At 37.9% G+C, this 16,260-nt stretch overlaps 2 protein-coding genes across 4 annotated transcripts; both read left to right on the top strand.

The window, feature by feature from the left end:
• Positions 1-217: 217 nt before the first annotated feature.
• On the top strand, positions 218-9,339 carry LOC146516397 (Fc receptor-like protein 5). Of its 2 annotated transcripts, XM_085163959.1 has the most exons (11): positions 221-373; positions 462-488; positions 2,149-2,430; positions 2,522-2,818; positions 3,053-3,325; positions 4,216-4,548; positions 4,909-4,959; positions 6,550-6,660; positions 6,755-6,779; positions 7,763-7,850; positions 9,125-9,339. In XM_085163959.1, exons 1-11 carry the CDS (start codon positions 229-231, stop codon positions 9,143-9,145), a joined length of 1,653 nt encoding a protein of 550 aa, XP_085020085.1. In that variant the 5' UTR covers positions 221-228; the 3' UTR covers positions 9,146-9,339. The 2 variants fall into 2 exon arrangements, with proteins under 2 accessions (XP_085020086.1, XP_085020085.1); XM_085163960.1 differs by lacking the exon at positions 4,909-4,959 and having other exon boundaries at positions 218-373.
• A 109-nt stretch (positions 9,340-9,448) lies between these two features.
• On the top strand, positions 9,449-15,016 carry LOC146516396 (platelet endothelial cell adhesion molecule). 2 transcript variants are annotated; one of them, XM_085163973.1, is made up of 13 exons: positions 9,449-9,720; positions 9,817-9,843; positions 9,950-10,076; positions 10,159-10,340; positions 10,601-10,784; positions 12,710-12,813; positions 12,852-13,031; positions 13,128-13,433; positions 13,510-13,611; positions 13,697-13,724; positions 14,531-14,579; positions 14,680-14,745; positions 14,827-15,016. In XM_085163973.1, the coding sequence occupies exons 1-13, from the start codon at positions 9,690-9,692 to the stop codon at positions 14,893-14,895; spliced, it is 1,455 nt and encodes a 484-aa protein (XP_085020099.1). In that variant the 5' UTR covers positions 9,449-9,689; the 3' UTR covers positions 14,896-15,016. The 2 variants fall into 2 exon arrangements, with proteins under 2 accessions (XP_085020099.1, XP_085020098.1); XM_085163972.1 differs by lacking the exon at positions 12,852-13,031.
• Positions 15,017-16,260: the final 1,244 nt, after the last annotated feature.

Here is a 16,260-nt window from a genome sequence, read left to right as displayed (position 1 = left end):
ATCTTGGGTGTGGTGTGGATTTATGCAGGTTATGGATACAATTTGTTGTACATAAGGAATGTATGCACATAATATGTTGAAAGTATGGAGGTCACGGTCACTCAAAGACTTTAACGGTGGCCTCACCGTGTCCTTTAATATTGACTGTGCATGTTTTTCTCCAATTTGATCAAAATCTTTGTGCACATTTCAGCTATATTTGCATTTGACATCACAGAGACCCTTAAAATGAAGTTAACAGCCCAGTATGTTATCTGCTTGCAACACATGTGTAACACCCTTGCAAGCCTTGGCAAGCTGAAGAAACCATGCCCAAAGGTACATGAGAGGGTTATGGAGAAACGTCAGGCTCTTAATTTTTTGCCAGTTTTGGGTGAGTCGATTAATTTGATGTAAAACTGGGAAAATTTACTATTATTATTATTGAATAATATTGTTAATGTGTGTGTTGTTTTTTCCAGCTGTGGCAAGTTTCCTCGTCAAGATAAGTGAGTGTGTTAACTGGGTGCTTAAGATATGTGGCTAAGATGACAGAGATCTTCACGCTTTTCAGATGTTTGCTTCTTAAAACATCACATCTCAAAGGTTGTATTTATGTGATTTCTTGATGCAGCAGGTCTGCCAGTAATCAGGCCTGGGTGTGGCTAGTGAAAATGAAATCAGCTTCTTAAAAATACTCTCAGAAACAAGGTTACAGTAATAACCCTCTTCTGTCCCTACACTAAGACTCTGCATGACTGTCCCTCCTGGGACTAACTGAAGCTAATGTGGACAGTCAGTGTTCGAACAAAAACAACAAGAAAGTTGATATTTTCTTTAGATTTTAAAGTTTTACTGCTCACTTTAATGAAAAGCATTCAATAATGTCTGATGTGTTTCATGTTGTATCAGTCTTTGATATTGGCAGCATAGTGGTGCTGTGGTTAACCCTGCTGTTTCACAGCATAAAACTTCTAATGTGTCTTTGTTTTCCCTGTGTCTGCTGGCTGTAATTACAGATATGAGTCAGTAGTTGGTAATACCAGGAAAAACACTTTTCAAATTCTATAAAGCAAAATGGATTAATGAGTGTTCTGTATGTGATTTAGGACCTTTTTTATTATAATTGATGTACAAAATTGCCAACAGCAGTTAAAGTCTGGTCCCTGTAAGGTGCAAATCACCATTGCTGGGGTTGTTACTAAAAGAAAAGTAATAGATTACATATTACTCTTAATTTTAAAGAAAATAATGTTTTTTGTGATTTGTTTCACAACTCATTGAATTTTTCCTAACATGGCCTGAAAAGCTTTTGTGATTCCACAAAGTGCTGTAAACATCCCTCTGAGATTTTGCTCCATTTTGACATAATATCATCACACAGTTGCCTCAGATAATCTGAATCTCTTCTAACATCACATCTCAAAGGTTGTATTTACGTGATTTCTTGATGCAGCAGGTCTGCCAGTAATCAGGCCTGGGTGTGGCTAGTGAAAATGAAATCAGCTTTTAAAAATTCCCAAATAATTCATGATTTAACAAGCGGGGAAAATTACCTTTCCAGATAGGTCCAGGTAGGTTTGGAGAGCTTTTGCATTTACTTCTTAGTTTAACATTAAAAATGTTTTTGATTATCTGAAACTTTAAAGAGTGACGAATATTTAAAAAAAAAAACAAAAAAAAACCTAAGAAATCAGGAAGGGGGAAAAAATTCCACATACATGTTTTTTCCACACATCAAAGGTATCTATAATTTTGTACCAGTGTTGTACTAACATTACAGCCTGGGAAAAACAGTTCAAATAAATCATTAAAAGTCCAATATTACAATGAAATCCATGCCCACGCAAGTTGTAAATAAACTTCTGACCACAATTGTATGCTCAAAGTTACTTACCTAGGTCGCTGCATGTTGATGCTGAATAGCATCTTTACGCTGAGCAAACATATCATAGAGTTCATCACCTTGTCTCTGAGGCCGACCCCAGTCACCCTTTTTAAGAACCTAATTTCTACAATTCAACCCACAATCTTCCTTCAGTCACTACACACAGCTTAAGGCTACAGGTAAGAGTAGCAACATAGACTGAACGGTACTTATTGAGCATAGTTTAAAATCTTTTTATAGTTTCAAGTTTGCATGCACAGATGTTTCATTTGCTTCTTTAGGTGGATCAAGCTCTCTTCGCCCGGTGCTGACGGGTCCTGACCTGGCTTTCAGTGGCCCGAGAGTGATTTTCCATTGTGTTGCACCTAACGTCTCCCCACCAGTCATCTATGAGCTGATAAAGGATGGACATGGGCGAATTGGCCGCAATAGAGATTTTCAAGGTGGCCAAGGTGCATCATTCCCTATCAAAGTAACTGCAGCGTCAGAAGGGTCATACCACTGCAGGGCCACAGCTGGAGGAACCAGAGAAATCAGCAACAGCATTAAGCTGAGAGTAGTCAGTGAGTATCGGATGTTGGGTAGTTCATTAAAGCTTACTCAACTGACTTTCCCCTTTTCTTCACCAACTGTCTTTTATTCCCTGATTTCCAGCTCCACCATCATATACCAGAGTGACCTCTGAACCCTTCCCCCCAGTTGCATACGAGGGGTCACGCATGGCCCTGAGCTGTGACGTTGAAATGGGGTCCAACCTTTCCTACAGCTGGTTTTTTAACAGGAAGGAAATAACATCTTCGACTTCTCTCCCCTTCCACTTTGTGGAAAACAAGCTGCTGGTGGAGAGGGTAACTCCTGAGTATGCTGGAAATTATTCTTGCAGTGCTTGGTCCAGTGTGAATGAGATCAAAAGGATTTCCAGCAGCACAGAGATCCAGGTGACAATCAAAGGTACATATTAACAGAATTTACAAAGTTTATAAATACTACGTTAGCTACTTGGCGCTATCAGCCAATTTAGTTCAGAAATATCTCATGAACTACTGAATAGATTTGCATGCAATTAGGTCCATTGTAATGTTCCCAGAGGGCATTTTTAATGAGTTTTCATTAGCACTGAGGGATTGATATTTTTTCTATTTAAGTAAAGTTAAAAAAAACTCTTCCTCCTTCCTCCTGCACCAGTCTATGTTTCAAAGCCAGAGATCTCCTTCTCCGTTCATAAAGAGGGAACCAGTTACCATGGCAATGTGACGTGCTGGTCAACAAGAGGGAGCCCTCCGGTGAACTTGTATCTTTTACTAGACGGTAAAGAAGTGGACTCCGTCACAGCAGCTCAGACCCTGGCTGCCTGGTTCCTTGTAGTCGTAGTACCCGAGCTGGACATGGGAGAGGCACGATGCCGGGTGAAAACCGAGAATCAAGACCTCACAAGTGAGCCCGTGAACCTGGAAGTAGGTATGAAGATGTGTGAATGATCTCGGTCTTTACCATAGACTGTAGATGGATGCAGCCAATGCAAAAGTGACTTAAAGGTGCATTCTTTCTCCTGTTGCCCATTAGAGATGCTTACATTACAATACAATATGAAGTTCAATGTGTAAACGATTCAGATAGGGGGATTATCTAGGATTTCCATCGTGATTTGTCACTATTTAAATAAAACTGAACTGAATTGAAGTTGCTTTCAGTAAGTGTTGATGCAGAAAAGGATCCAAAACAAAAGACTGACCGTTATCTAGTTGAAGTTTATGAAAATCCACAACAGAGAATCAACTAATAAATCCAAATGTCTGAAAAACTCATAAAGCATAGGGAGAATTGAACTGAACAGGCCGACAAAGGGAGGCAGCGACTATATCCACAAAGAGGTGAGAGACACCTGGAAGTGACAGAGAAGTAAAACTAAATACACAGAGGCTGCCAAAATAAAACAGGAAGTAACTAAAACACGGTTCCCACAGACCAAGAATTAACAACAAGACATGGGAACAAACTGAAAACTCAACCTATGATAAAAATAAAAAGCTCAAACACATAATAAAAAAAACGAAACTAGAATTACAAGAATAGAGAAAATCACAAAGAGGAAAACTCTTAAGTAAGGACAGACACAGGACCAAGACAAGTAGACTCAAACCTATCGAGTAAGAGCACAAATTCTTACTTAGGAAAGCGTCGTTTTTCTAGACTTGTTTCTAGACTTGTTTTTGCAACCAGACGAAACGCCCCCTGCTGGCCATTAGAAAGACTGCATGTTTAAGACACCTCTGCATTGATATGTTTTACATGAAGTCTATATTTTATGTGATTTGTGACCCTCTCTTCCTTCTTCTTTGTCTGTCAAGTTCCAGTTGGAGGAAATGTGAAAGTGGAGGTGGAATATCTGTACACAGCTGATTCCAAACTGACTACAGCAAGGCTGAGCTGTCACGTCAGCAGAGGAACTTTTCCTTACATCTCGTGGGTCTTCAACGACTCTGTCCTTCCCTCTGAGTCTCATCCGGATTCCCACACTCAGCCCATCCTGCCTCACATTGCCTTCGCTGACCGAAGACGATCCCTCATCCTCACTAAGCTCAGCCCTGAGGAGTCTGGGTATTACCGCTGCAGGGCCAGGGACAGCTACGATGACTCAGGGCCCTGGGTGGAGAGTGAAGCTGAGCTGGTCCAAGTCACAGGTGAAAGACCAGGACTAAGAGAGGAGTAAAACTTGTGGAGTAGTCATTTTGGGAAGTATACTAACTTGCTTTATTATTGAGGTTTATAAACTCCATGTAATGGTTCTAATCTGCAAGAAAACATACAGTACCAATTGAAATAAGCAGCCATGATAGATCATTTCCACCTTAAGACTGTCCCTTGAACCTTTATGCCACAGTCTAGACATGAGTGTGGTCTTGAGCTTTTTGTCTAGCTCTCTCCAAGAAGGCCAAATTATGCTTTAAAAAGGATTTCTGTTCAACCCAGGCTTTTGTTCACACGCATCATTTAATATAAATGTGTTTTCCTGTGGGTTTCTGCACTTTTTATGCCTTCAGTCAACTCCATGTCTCAAGCAGCGTCCTCAACCGAAACGCCACCAAGTCAAAGTAAAAATACTTTGTTTGTTTTATTAATCTTATTTCTGCACAAAAGTTTGGGGTCATGCAAAACAAAAAAATCGAAATATTTTAAAATATTTGTATTTATTAAATGAAAGTGCAGAGTGATGAAAAATACAGCCGATTAAATAATGAATTTGAAGTTATTTTGCCCTTTAAATTCTACTTTTGTCCAAGGAGTATATTCACAGTTACAGCATTGCAGTCTTCATTGATTGTCAGTAATTCCTTTTTTTAAACTCTTTAATTTTCTTTTTTTCCACCCTTTTTTCAGTGTCTAAAGTCTTGATTTTTGTGTTTATTGTTAGGATTCCTTTGTTATTCTAGTGTATTGCAAATCTTAGGTCTGGTTTTGTTTTTACGTTGTTGTTTTTAGTAATAAGTTTTGGTTTGTGATTTCTTGCATTTGGGATTAAAAGAGGGTGCTGTGTCATCTTGTTAGTAGTAGGTGTCAGTATTCATGCCTGTCAGTCTCTTTGGGTTATTCTCTGCTTTTACTTTGAAGGATGTTTTCTCCTGTGCCCTGTGTCAGCGTTGTTTCCTGTTGTCTTCTTCTGAGTCCTCATTATTCTCACCTGTTGTCAGTTGTGTTCACCTGCGTCCCCCCCCCCCCCCCACCCCTCTATAGCTCTGCCTGTCTTTGTGACATAACCTGCTTTGGCTGTTTAGCGTTAGTGAAACTTCCTGTTCTGATCCTAGTGCAGTCTCTATCGTGATCTTCTGCTCTCACCCCCTTTTTTCAGATTTTGAGTTTTTTGCATTGCACTTTTTAAAAGAAAGTAGATTTCAGCAGGCTTTTTGTTTGTGAACTCCATTGTACACAAAGCACCACCTACAAGTGAGACTGGTTTCATGGGTACTGAATAGATGCAAAAACATCACCTCAATAGGCAAAAACAGATGTGTTTGGTGGCCAAGCCAGACATACAACCAGCTGTTTCTTTCTTACATAATTCTTGCATATTTTGGATCTGTGCTGATTGACCTGTTGCACGAGGAAGCTCCCGACAAGAGCAATCCTAAACGTCTGTCAGCTAAATCCATTTTAATCTGCACAAATCTTATCTTTACCTCCACATCATACCCCAAACCAGAACATTTCCTCCATTAGGCTTGACAGATTTGTTCTGTTTTACACAAATTTTCTTCTTTTTAATCCAAACACATTTGGACATCTGTAGCAATTTTGCAGCTCGAGGTTTGTGGGAAACATTTGATAAAGGGAGACAATGAGGTGTTTGTGTCTCTGTCAGGAGACTCTTTGTATTCTTGCTCAGTCCTGCAAGTTTCCAGCATTGAATGTTCTTCCTTTGTTAGAATAGCCTTTAGCTTTTTTAATGAAAACAAACTGCGTAAAAATGTAACTGCCATTTAAAAGTCATTAATTATTGATTGATAACGTTTTATTGCTTATTGCTTGTCATTTGCAACATTTCTGGTACAGTTTATACTATTTTATTTCAAAACAAATATGCAGTTCATTCAAACTTGTAGATGTCACAAGTGACCCTAAACTTTTGTGCAGCAGTCTGTGTGATGCCTCAGAGTGTGAAACTGTCTTTGTCTCATCTCTTTCAGGTTTTTGCATGAACATCACAGAAGCTGTCACCATCGCATTCTGCTGCTTCCTTCTCCTCATGCTAGCAGTGGGTTCAGCCTGCATGTACAAGATGTTTGAAAACCAGCAAGGTGTGTGTGAGAACCAGGAATCCACTGATTGGTACAAACGCAGGAATTTCTATTAAAACTTCTTGTCTTCTTGTCATCTTATCTGTTGTTCCAGCTCATACCAACAGTGTTCCAGCAAAGTAAGTTTTACACCTGAAACACTCCAACTATAACTAAGTGTGATATTCTTATATTTACATAACTCTTTAAAGCCTGAAAAATGAAATAATTGCAAGAAAATTATTTTTTTAATGGAGTATTTAGCAAACTTTCTGATGAAGTTAAAAAAAATTAAATATTAATTTGCTTATAAGAGTTGTAATTTGTATCATATTTGCTACATGTGGTATTATTTTGCAGTTTATTCCTTAAAAATGTATCATGCAATTCATTGCAGTGTATTTGGCGGGGGGGGGGGGGGGGGGGGGGGGGCAGATAATAATAACAAATATTTTTATTTATTGTTTTATTCATGAAACACTTTAAAGAAAGAGTTTACATGAAGACCCTGCAGCTAAATTGATTAAGTAAAAGTAAAAATAAGTAAAAATCTGGAAAGAGAATAACAAAAAAAGACAGAAAACACAAACAATGAAACAGAAAATAATAAAAACAGCTGAAATACAGTAACCTTACAATGTCATACTGAGACATAATCACATTAAAGCAAGTCTGTATGCTTTAAAAAAATTATTCAGATGTCACTGAGCTTTACCTCCATAGGTAAGCTGTCACAGTCAAAGCGTCTTGGAGTTTGACTTAATTTCTGAAGAGTCAGACGGGTTCGATTCAGCTGCAAAGTGGCTCAATTTTTTAAATGACCTGAACCGAATGTTCTTTCAAAGGGATCAGCACAGAGTTGAGCTTATTGCTTATTGCTTGGAAACTTTCAAAGTTTATGCTTTTCGATGGAATATAGATATTCTGGCCTTTAAAAATATTTTAACCACGAACGGGCTCATATCTAAAATATTTGGACTTTGATATGGCTCTTTTGTTGTTGTGTTATTATTTGCATGTGCATTCTTTACATATTTGCTTTTATAAACTGTTTAACGCTAAGGAAGGATTGTTTGTTAGTTACATCATCCTCTTCATAAATGTTTGTGCCATCTCACCCCAGCTCTGATGCACTTCAGTCTGAACTGACGCCCCAGTCAGGGGGAAATATGGCTGATACTACTGCTACAGATTGCGATGTTCAAAATCAGGTATGCAAGCAAAAACTATAATACTACTATTCAGGATCAGTGAAATGTTAGTGTCCAGTCACACTCTTAATGTCCCTTTCTTTCCTATAATTAAGAAATAAGTATATGTAAATTTACTGAAGGATTTCTGTAAAGAACTACTGCAGTTGGTACATAAAACAAGGAACACATTTTTCCTCCACTTTCCTTAGTGTGTCAGTTTTCCTGTTCTGAGCACAAAATCTATATTTTTCTCAGGGGGATATTTTTGGAATTCCTATTTGATAGGAAATCACACATGCTTGAACAAACCGATAACAAATAATCAGTGTACAGGAGACATAAATATATAGCACAAGCTTTCAGGCTCAAACTGTGTAAACTACATGAGGATTTTGAAGATGCCAAACCCACAGACTAGTGAACTGCACCAATGGTTCCTAACTGTAACAACAAAACATTAATTTATTTGTCAGTTCTTAACCTCTACACCATTACCTCCACACTGTGAAAAAAAATGATTGAGGGAATTTAAGCTGTTATAAATGGCTTTTTGACCTAAAATCTGTCAAAAATAGGTGAGTCATATCACTATATATCAATCACATCAAGTAATTTAGAGCCAGAAAGAGCATTCCTATCAAAAAGCAGCTGCTGCAACCAGACTTTTATATATCCTTTATTTATCCAGGTAAAAAGTGTCATTGACATTAAAAATGTGTTTTTCAAGAGAGATCTAGCCGAGGGGCAGCAGAAACTGTAACAAATATAACATCACAGTTCTAAAAACTTACTGGAAGTAAACAAGAAGGACTGGACTGATGACAATATTGGTACAAATATGCAGAGACATGAAATACTTCAAAAACAAGTCATTTCCTTATATTACGTATAATCATATACTTCATAACTCCTGTTCACTACAGTCTATTCACTAAAATAAGCGATGATATTAGACGTTAAAATAAAACCACAGAAAGACATTGGAAATCACTTTTTGGCACAACACCAGTGTCCTGCATCACTACCGATATGTGTGCTTGTGCCCTGATGTTTCATGTGTGGTGCCAGCTAATAACAAAAACAGTTCCTGAGGGTCCCCGCTCTCTGTTGTTCGTGTGTTTGTGTGTTTAGATGTGCGACTGCACAAAGGCACGTATTTTGAACTGTCAGTCATGCAAAACTGTTCTTTCTGGATCCAAGAATAAAAAAAGTGAGCAGAAAAAGTTCAATTTAAGCTAAAATCAGCTCCCTTAGATGTGATTGTAACACATTTCTCTCTCTCTCTCTTTCAGATCACTGAGGTCACAGTATGATGCACAAGACTCCTTCACCTCCTAATACAATATTTAATTTTAAATGTTTATATTATGTTCATATTTAATGTTCTTGGGTTACTGGACTTTCTACGTGGCACTGTTGGAACATTCAGTTGTAGACAAGTGCGAAATTGCATTGCCTACCTCCTGTATACTGTTATTTTGATGCAAATAAATTTTTAATGATTAGATTACTTTTTGTTTCTGATGTTTTTGCTTTTTTTTTAAAATTAAAATAATGCAAAAACACATCTTACTTTCAGTTTTACTTTACACTGTGTTTCACGTGATATTCATAGCAAACAACACCAGTTAGCTAGCTGATATGACAGAGGCACGGAGCATAGGCAGGGAGGTCCAGAGTAACACTATCAGTTATTTGCACATGTTTCTAAGAGGGTGTGTGCGTACTTTTCCATATGCATTGCCTGAACACACAGTTTAAAACTGACAAAATTTGTCACACTTGTGTCTGACAGCAGCTCCCTGTAATAATTTTCAAGGACTAATGTTGTATTAAAGTCTGTTGTTTTTTCAGAAGATGCTTGCTTCCTTCTTTGTGGTCATTCTGGGTAAGCAACACAAAGGGAACCACAGTAAACTTAATATTTCGCAATGTTAAAATCTTCTAATCTCTTTAATTTCTTTCTCTTTTTTCATCCCTGCAGGGTTGTGCTGCTGCTTCGAGGAAAGCAGTAAGTGAGCGTTACTGTTTGTATGTGTGTAGCGTGTGTATTTTAATTGTGTTGTTGTTGATTCTTTTTGTGATATTTTCATTGTCTTTCTTTCTATTCTTTATAGGTCAGTTTTTTCTGGGGCATCCACAACTGTATGGCCCCAATGAGGCTTTGGTGAAAACGTATGTAGAGTTTCAATGTGAAGTGCCGAACCACCCAATAAATCACGAAATCCTGCTGCAGATATTTAAGTGGGTACATTCAATTTAACCACTGTGGTGAGACACATTACATTAAATGATGACATTTTTCTAATTACTACCCTTTTTACAGGGAGGATGACCCCAACAAGGCATTGGGTGAATACACTTCACTGGAAGGGGAGCCCGCAAACATTCCCATGGTTATCAAAAAGCGTTATGACGGCTATCTGAAGTGTGTGGCTAGCGTACAAAACCGCTCTATCTCTCATATTAATTCCACATCCAGCAACCTACACTATTTAAAGGTTATCGGTGAGTCCCTTTATTTATATGCATATAAACAGTTGCTGACTATCAGTCTGTGTTGTCTTTATTCTCTTTTAATTATTTTTTTAATCAAACTGTTTCATTGTGTTTCACCCTGTACTGCTATGGATATAAAAAAACATAACTGCTTTTGTTTTTGAAGTTGGGGTCTGAAGTTTGGGGGAAAAGTAGTCAGTATCAATAAGCTTTACTGTTGTTCAGAAAGTGCACCAGGATCTCAGCCTGTTCTTGTGTCTGTCCTGCAGAGCTGGTGAAAGGGGCACAGATCATCAATTCTGGTCCAGATGACTTCTTTGAGGGAGAAACACTTCAGCTAATCTGTCAACTTAGAGCTGGAAATTATATCTCCTACAAATGGCTGCACAATGATCAGCTTGTATTGCCGTCTTCCCTCCGTCGTATTTATGACAACCAGCTCACGATCTACAGGTTAGTGACAATCAAATGAAGCAATCCAGCAGGTGCATGTTACTAATAATCAACAGTCCACTTACATTTGAGCTTCTGACAGTGTAGGATTATCTAAAACTGATTGTACCTCACTGTAAAATCCTCACTGTGATTAAATTTGTATTATGATATTTGGGGAAAAATACTAGTTGGAGATAAAAATTGAATTAGTTTAGTTTAACTTGACATGTGCCCTTTGTTTTGTCCATACACAAATAATGTTTTAAAAAAGAACTAATAAGTTTATTTGCAAAGAATTATAATGAATTTTCTGCTCATGAAGGAAAACACAAACAGTATCATAAAATGTATCATAAAAGGTTTCTCTGAAGAGTCCTGAAAATTATCAGTGGCACAAATCATATATGACAAACTTAAAGTAAACAAGATGCTGCAGCCTCTTTTCTTCTGTGATGTACAAATCATTCAAGATCTGTCAAACACTGACTGAGAAAACAACATAAACTGTGCACTCAAGTCACAGACAGGATCTGCAAATCAAATGCACTTGATTACCTGATCATCACCAAGTGCGACCAAGTTTAAGTTTAGTGAAACACAGCCAACAGCTCATACTCACTGTCAAGCACGATGGAGAGCTGATGATTTGGGCTGGTTTTGCAACAACAGATGTTTTCAGTCATTGAGTTGTTCATCTCTAAGTATTGCACAGTCAAATGTGAGGCCATCTGTCCAACAGCTAAAGCTTTGCCCAAACTGGGTCATGTAATGATTCCAAGCATACATACAAATCTACAACAGAATGACTGAAAAAAGAAAAGAATCAAGGTGCTGCGAATGCACAAAGTCCACACCTCTGATTTAAATGCATTGGCAGGACCTTAAAAGGGCTGTGCGTAAATGAATACTACTAAAACTCAATGAAATCAAGTAGTATTTTAAAGAAGAATGGGCTAAAATGACTGATGTTTTACGGTGGCCTGAGAGGCCTGCAACTTAAGAAAACACCAGTAATAAGAAAAACACTGCAAAAGCACACAAAACACAACGGAAATAGGAAAAAAGAAAATAGGAATAGGAAAAAATTGATTTCCAAAAGCACAAGGGAAGTGTTTCTGGGGAGACAATAACCCGACGAACCAAAACATGGTAGGTGTGTTTTATCATGATTCATATAATACTGATGATGGATTTTTAGGCTAATAGTTAGGCTAACACACTTACCTCTCATCTTTTCTTTCCTCACAAAACCGATAGATCCTCCACTTGTTTTAAGTGTCTCCCAGCGCAAGTAGCATTCTTAGCATATTTTGGTTCCTGCAACTGGTCCATCGGTTTATTGTCTCCCCAGAAACACTTCCCTTGTGCTTTTGGAAATGTTTTTTCCTATTTATGTTTTTGTTTTTCCTGTTTCCGTTGTCGTTTTTCCTATTTCCGTTGTGTTTTGTGTGCTTTTGCAGCGTTTTTCTTATTGCTGGTGTTTTCTTAAGTTGCAGTCCGTTTGGCCTCTCAGGGCCACTGTAGATGTTCTTGTTTGTCAATATATACAAGAGAAAACATTGCATAACCATTAAGAATAATCATTTAAGACTGATTAAGAAATCATCAGCTAATTTACAAAACAGTCATTCAGACCAAATGTTTTGACAGATACAATGTTTTTAATTTACCAGGTAGGCACACCCTAAAGCATACCTGATATTCTTCTTTTGACTCTAACAGGAACTAACAGGGACCTGAAACTAGTGTGATTAGACCATAAACTTATCAGAAAATGATTTAAGAGTCAATCTCTCATAAACGCTAGAACTCCTCTAGACTTCTTTTACGTAACTGGAGGAGTCGCTCCCTGCTGGCTATATATTGACACCTATTTTTCCTGTACAGTCTATGGAAACAATAAATTCAAATATTACAGGAATAGTTTTCTTTGTCACCCTCAGAACAAATCCTCAAGACAGTGGCTCCTACAAGTGTGTGGCTACCAACGTCTTCAACAAAACAGTCTTCACCTCCAACAGCTCTGAAATTGAAATCACAGTCAAAGGTTAGCACTCATTTTGTGGGGAAAAATCCTCCTGATAGATCTGCCTATCACCTACTCGCTGTACCGTGGGAAAGAGCAGGTCATCAACATGACAGTGGAAGAGAGACATTACGTGTTTAAGCTTCCTTTGGTCTTGGACCGCCACTTAGGCTTTCTCAGATGCCATGCGAGCAACGGAGAACAGACCACATACAGTCAGTGGTTGCCCTTGCATGTTGGTATGTTTTTAAAACTGTTAACAAATTACTGAGATAAGCATGTGTTTTTACAGTTAACATCTATTTGTCTTGACATCCCTTTCTGGCATCCACCAGTCCCTGTTAGTGGACCTGTGACAATGCATTATGACTACGACACTGGAGAAAACTACGCTGTAATTGGCCTGAGGTTCTACTGCAAAGTGGAGAAGGGATCACATCCACACTATCAGTGGTTCCACGACAAAACCCTCCTACAGGATCGAGGAACCTACTACTATGTGGTGGACCAGATGCCACAACGATCGATACTCCTGCTATCTGTGGGGAGGGAAAGCGCCGGGACGTACTACTGTGAAGTATCAGACAGCTTCGACAACAGCACCGCCATAAGCAGCAAGAGGCGATATTTGGATAAAGAAGGTACAGTTGATTTGAGTCAAACATACAGATACCAGGTGACAGCTTGAATCATCTCTTCATCTTCCTCCCCCTCTAGTGCTGAACCGCATTCCTGACTTTGTAGTGGGAGTTGTATTTGGAAGTTTTGCCTTTTTGATTTTCCTGATGTCTGCTTGTTGCTGGATTGGAGTGATTTTCAGTGAGTACAGATGCTTTTTTTTTCATCTCGTTTTGCAGCCTTTGCATTTGCTGCTGAAAAATAACATTATTCACTTTCGTTTCAGGGAAGAGGCAGTATGGAGAAAAGTCTCTGTGAGTTATTTCTTTGTTTAATTCTGAAAATGCTGAAAAGTATAGTAACTATAATGTCAATGCTTCCTATGTGAAGGGAACTGTGCTACTTCCTCCAGAGTCAGGTTTTTCTTTGTTTTTATTGGGGTGTTATCCACCATAGGCCACTGAAAGAAACAATGGTGGACTATAAGTAACAAAGTAAAGTGGCCCCCGCTTCCTGTTTTCCTTTTGCAGCACAGCAGCTTTTCAAAGAACAGCAACAATGAATGTAATGTTCAAGCCTAGATCCTTATTTGTTTGTGGTTAAATATTAAAGCTATCAAGGGAAAAACTCTACTGTATGTCAGATGCTACACCCTTCTTGTCTACAGCTAAGACTCACCATCACAGGGTTACCAGAGAGCTATGAGTACATTTGCGATCCTGTCTTTAATGACATGTAAGATTTGGGGAGCTAAGATTGAACATGGGGTACTGTGTTTTGGAAATTTGGAAAAATTGGGTTTTTTTTTATGATAATGGAACTGAAACAAGTGATCAATGTGTCTTATAAAAACGTCACATGAAATGCTACTTACTTATTTTTGACTTCACTAAAATGGGTCAGCTTCCAACAACCTAACAGCAGTTTAAGATATGAATAATGAATGAAATAAAATGAATAACATGGCAGTTTGTGGGGATTTAATCACATTGAATTTGGCTACTTTTTTCACACCCCTTTCTCTCCTTCCCTTGTATGGGACTGTAAAAATGTCTGTGCTTGCACACTTAATCATTCTTAAGACAGCTGTAGCCTACATGTGCATTTTGTCTCTTTGCAGGTGGATCTTGGAGATGCAGAGAAGCAAAGCTGTATATGAGGACGAGCTGGTAAGTGGCGATTTCTTTAGTGCATTCAATGACATACTGATTGTATTGTACCACTTTACTCCCAGCACAGTAAGCACCACTCAATAATATCTTTTTATAGGACTTTTCAGTCCACAGTGACGATTCTGATCTGCTGAAAGCAGTGAGAGAGGATGAATTCGATCAGGTGAGGCCAGATAAGTTTCTTTCGTCACCCAGTTAGAGATAAACAAGCCGTTGAAGTATTTTGTTTGTTTTCTCCCCTCAGGCATCTGAATCCTCTGAAGATGAATGGCCCCAGATTCAGAAGAAGACTTTGAAGGATGAATCAGTTTAAAGAACTACGTGGATGTTTGCTCTCTAAACGTGAACTGTTGTAGTGAAATAAACATTTGGTTAGTGCTGCAGCGTCCTTATAGCATGAGCACTTTTACCAGTTATCTGTAAAACATTGTGAAGGAGAAGTTAAGTCAGAGGTGCCAAGTTTAATACTGATGAGGATGAGGGAAACAGAATTAAGAAAGAAAGAACTCTCTTTAACCAGTGGAATCATTTTTGACCCCAGTTGTATATTTATATGTGTCTGTGTGATCATTTTTGATTGCAAAATTATTTTCTAACATGAGTTTGTCAGTTTACTTGTTCCACGGCTTTTCTTTGTGCTTTACAGGAATTGGGCAATTTGTATGCACGGATTAAGGAAAGTTATGTGTTTGTTTGGTTTGTTTATTTTTATCATCATTTTCACTCGTAACCTCTACAAACTGGCTAACAGACCAGGATATAGCAAGCTCCGAGTGTTGCAGAAAATATTAAATATTACATATTTAAAAACAACAAATTTGTTTAAACTGTGTCTGAAATAGAAGAAAGGATGGAAACAGAGCTGGGCTATGATGATTTTATTGTAATATTTGTTGGTGAAACTATTACAAAGTTATCAGTTCATCTATATTTTGGTGTGAAAAATGATGATAGCATATAATTTAGCATAGCAATTTAAAAAAACATTTTTTTAAATAAAAAATGATTAAGGCAATTTAAGCTGTTATAAATGGCTTTTGACTTAAAATCTGTCAAAAATAGGTGAGTCATATCACTAAATATCAATCATATCAAGTAATTTCGTGCCAGAAAGAGCATTCCTATCAAAAAGCAGCTGCTGCAACCAGACTTTTATATATTCTTTATTTATCCAGGTAAAAAGTGTCATTGACATTAAAAATGTGTTTTTCAAGAGAGATCTAGCCGAGGGGGCAGCAGAAACTGTAACACATATAACATCACAGTTCTAAAAACTTACTGGAAGTAAACAAAAATGACTGGACTGATGACAATATTGGCACAAATATGCAGAGTTAAAAATACTTCAAAACAAGTTCTTTCTTTATTTTATGTACAACCCCTTCATAAATCATGTTCACTACGGTCTATCTACTAATATAAGTAACCAACCAATTTCTGAGCCACACAAGTTTGAAGGCATTTTTGACGCTCAAAATGTGGTTTTAGTGTCAGAGATAGGTTCTAGTTAGGTTTAGGCTAAAGGTTAGGCATTCATTTTTGATGGTTAGGTTTAGGGAACGCATTATGTCAATTAGATTTCCTCACTTAGATATAAAAGGCAAGTATGTGTGTGTGTGTGACACTTCATGTAGTCCACACAGAACTACATGAAGTGCAAGTGTTCAAACATTGAACA

This window comes from Neolamprologus multifasciatus, chromosome 6 (genome assembly GCF_963576455.1).
Source record: "Neolamprologus multifasciatus chromosome 6, fNeoMul1.2, whole genome shotgun sequence".
Classification (NCBI taxonomy): domain Eukaryota; kingdom Metazoa; phylum Chordata; class Actinopteri; order Cichliformes; family Cichlidae; genus Neolamprologus; species Neolamprologus multifasciatus.
The sequence above is the reverse complement of the archived record's forward strand: the minus strand, read 5'-3'. Positions and strand labels throughout refer to the sequence as shown.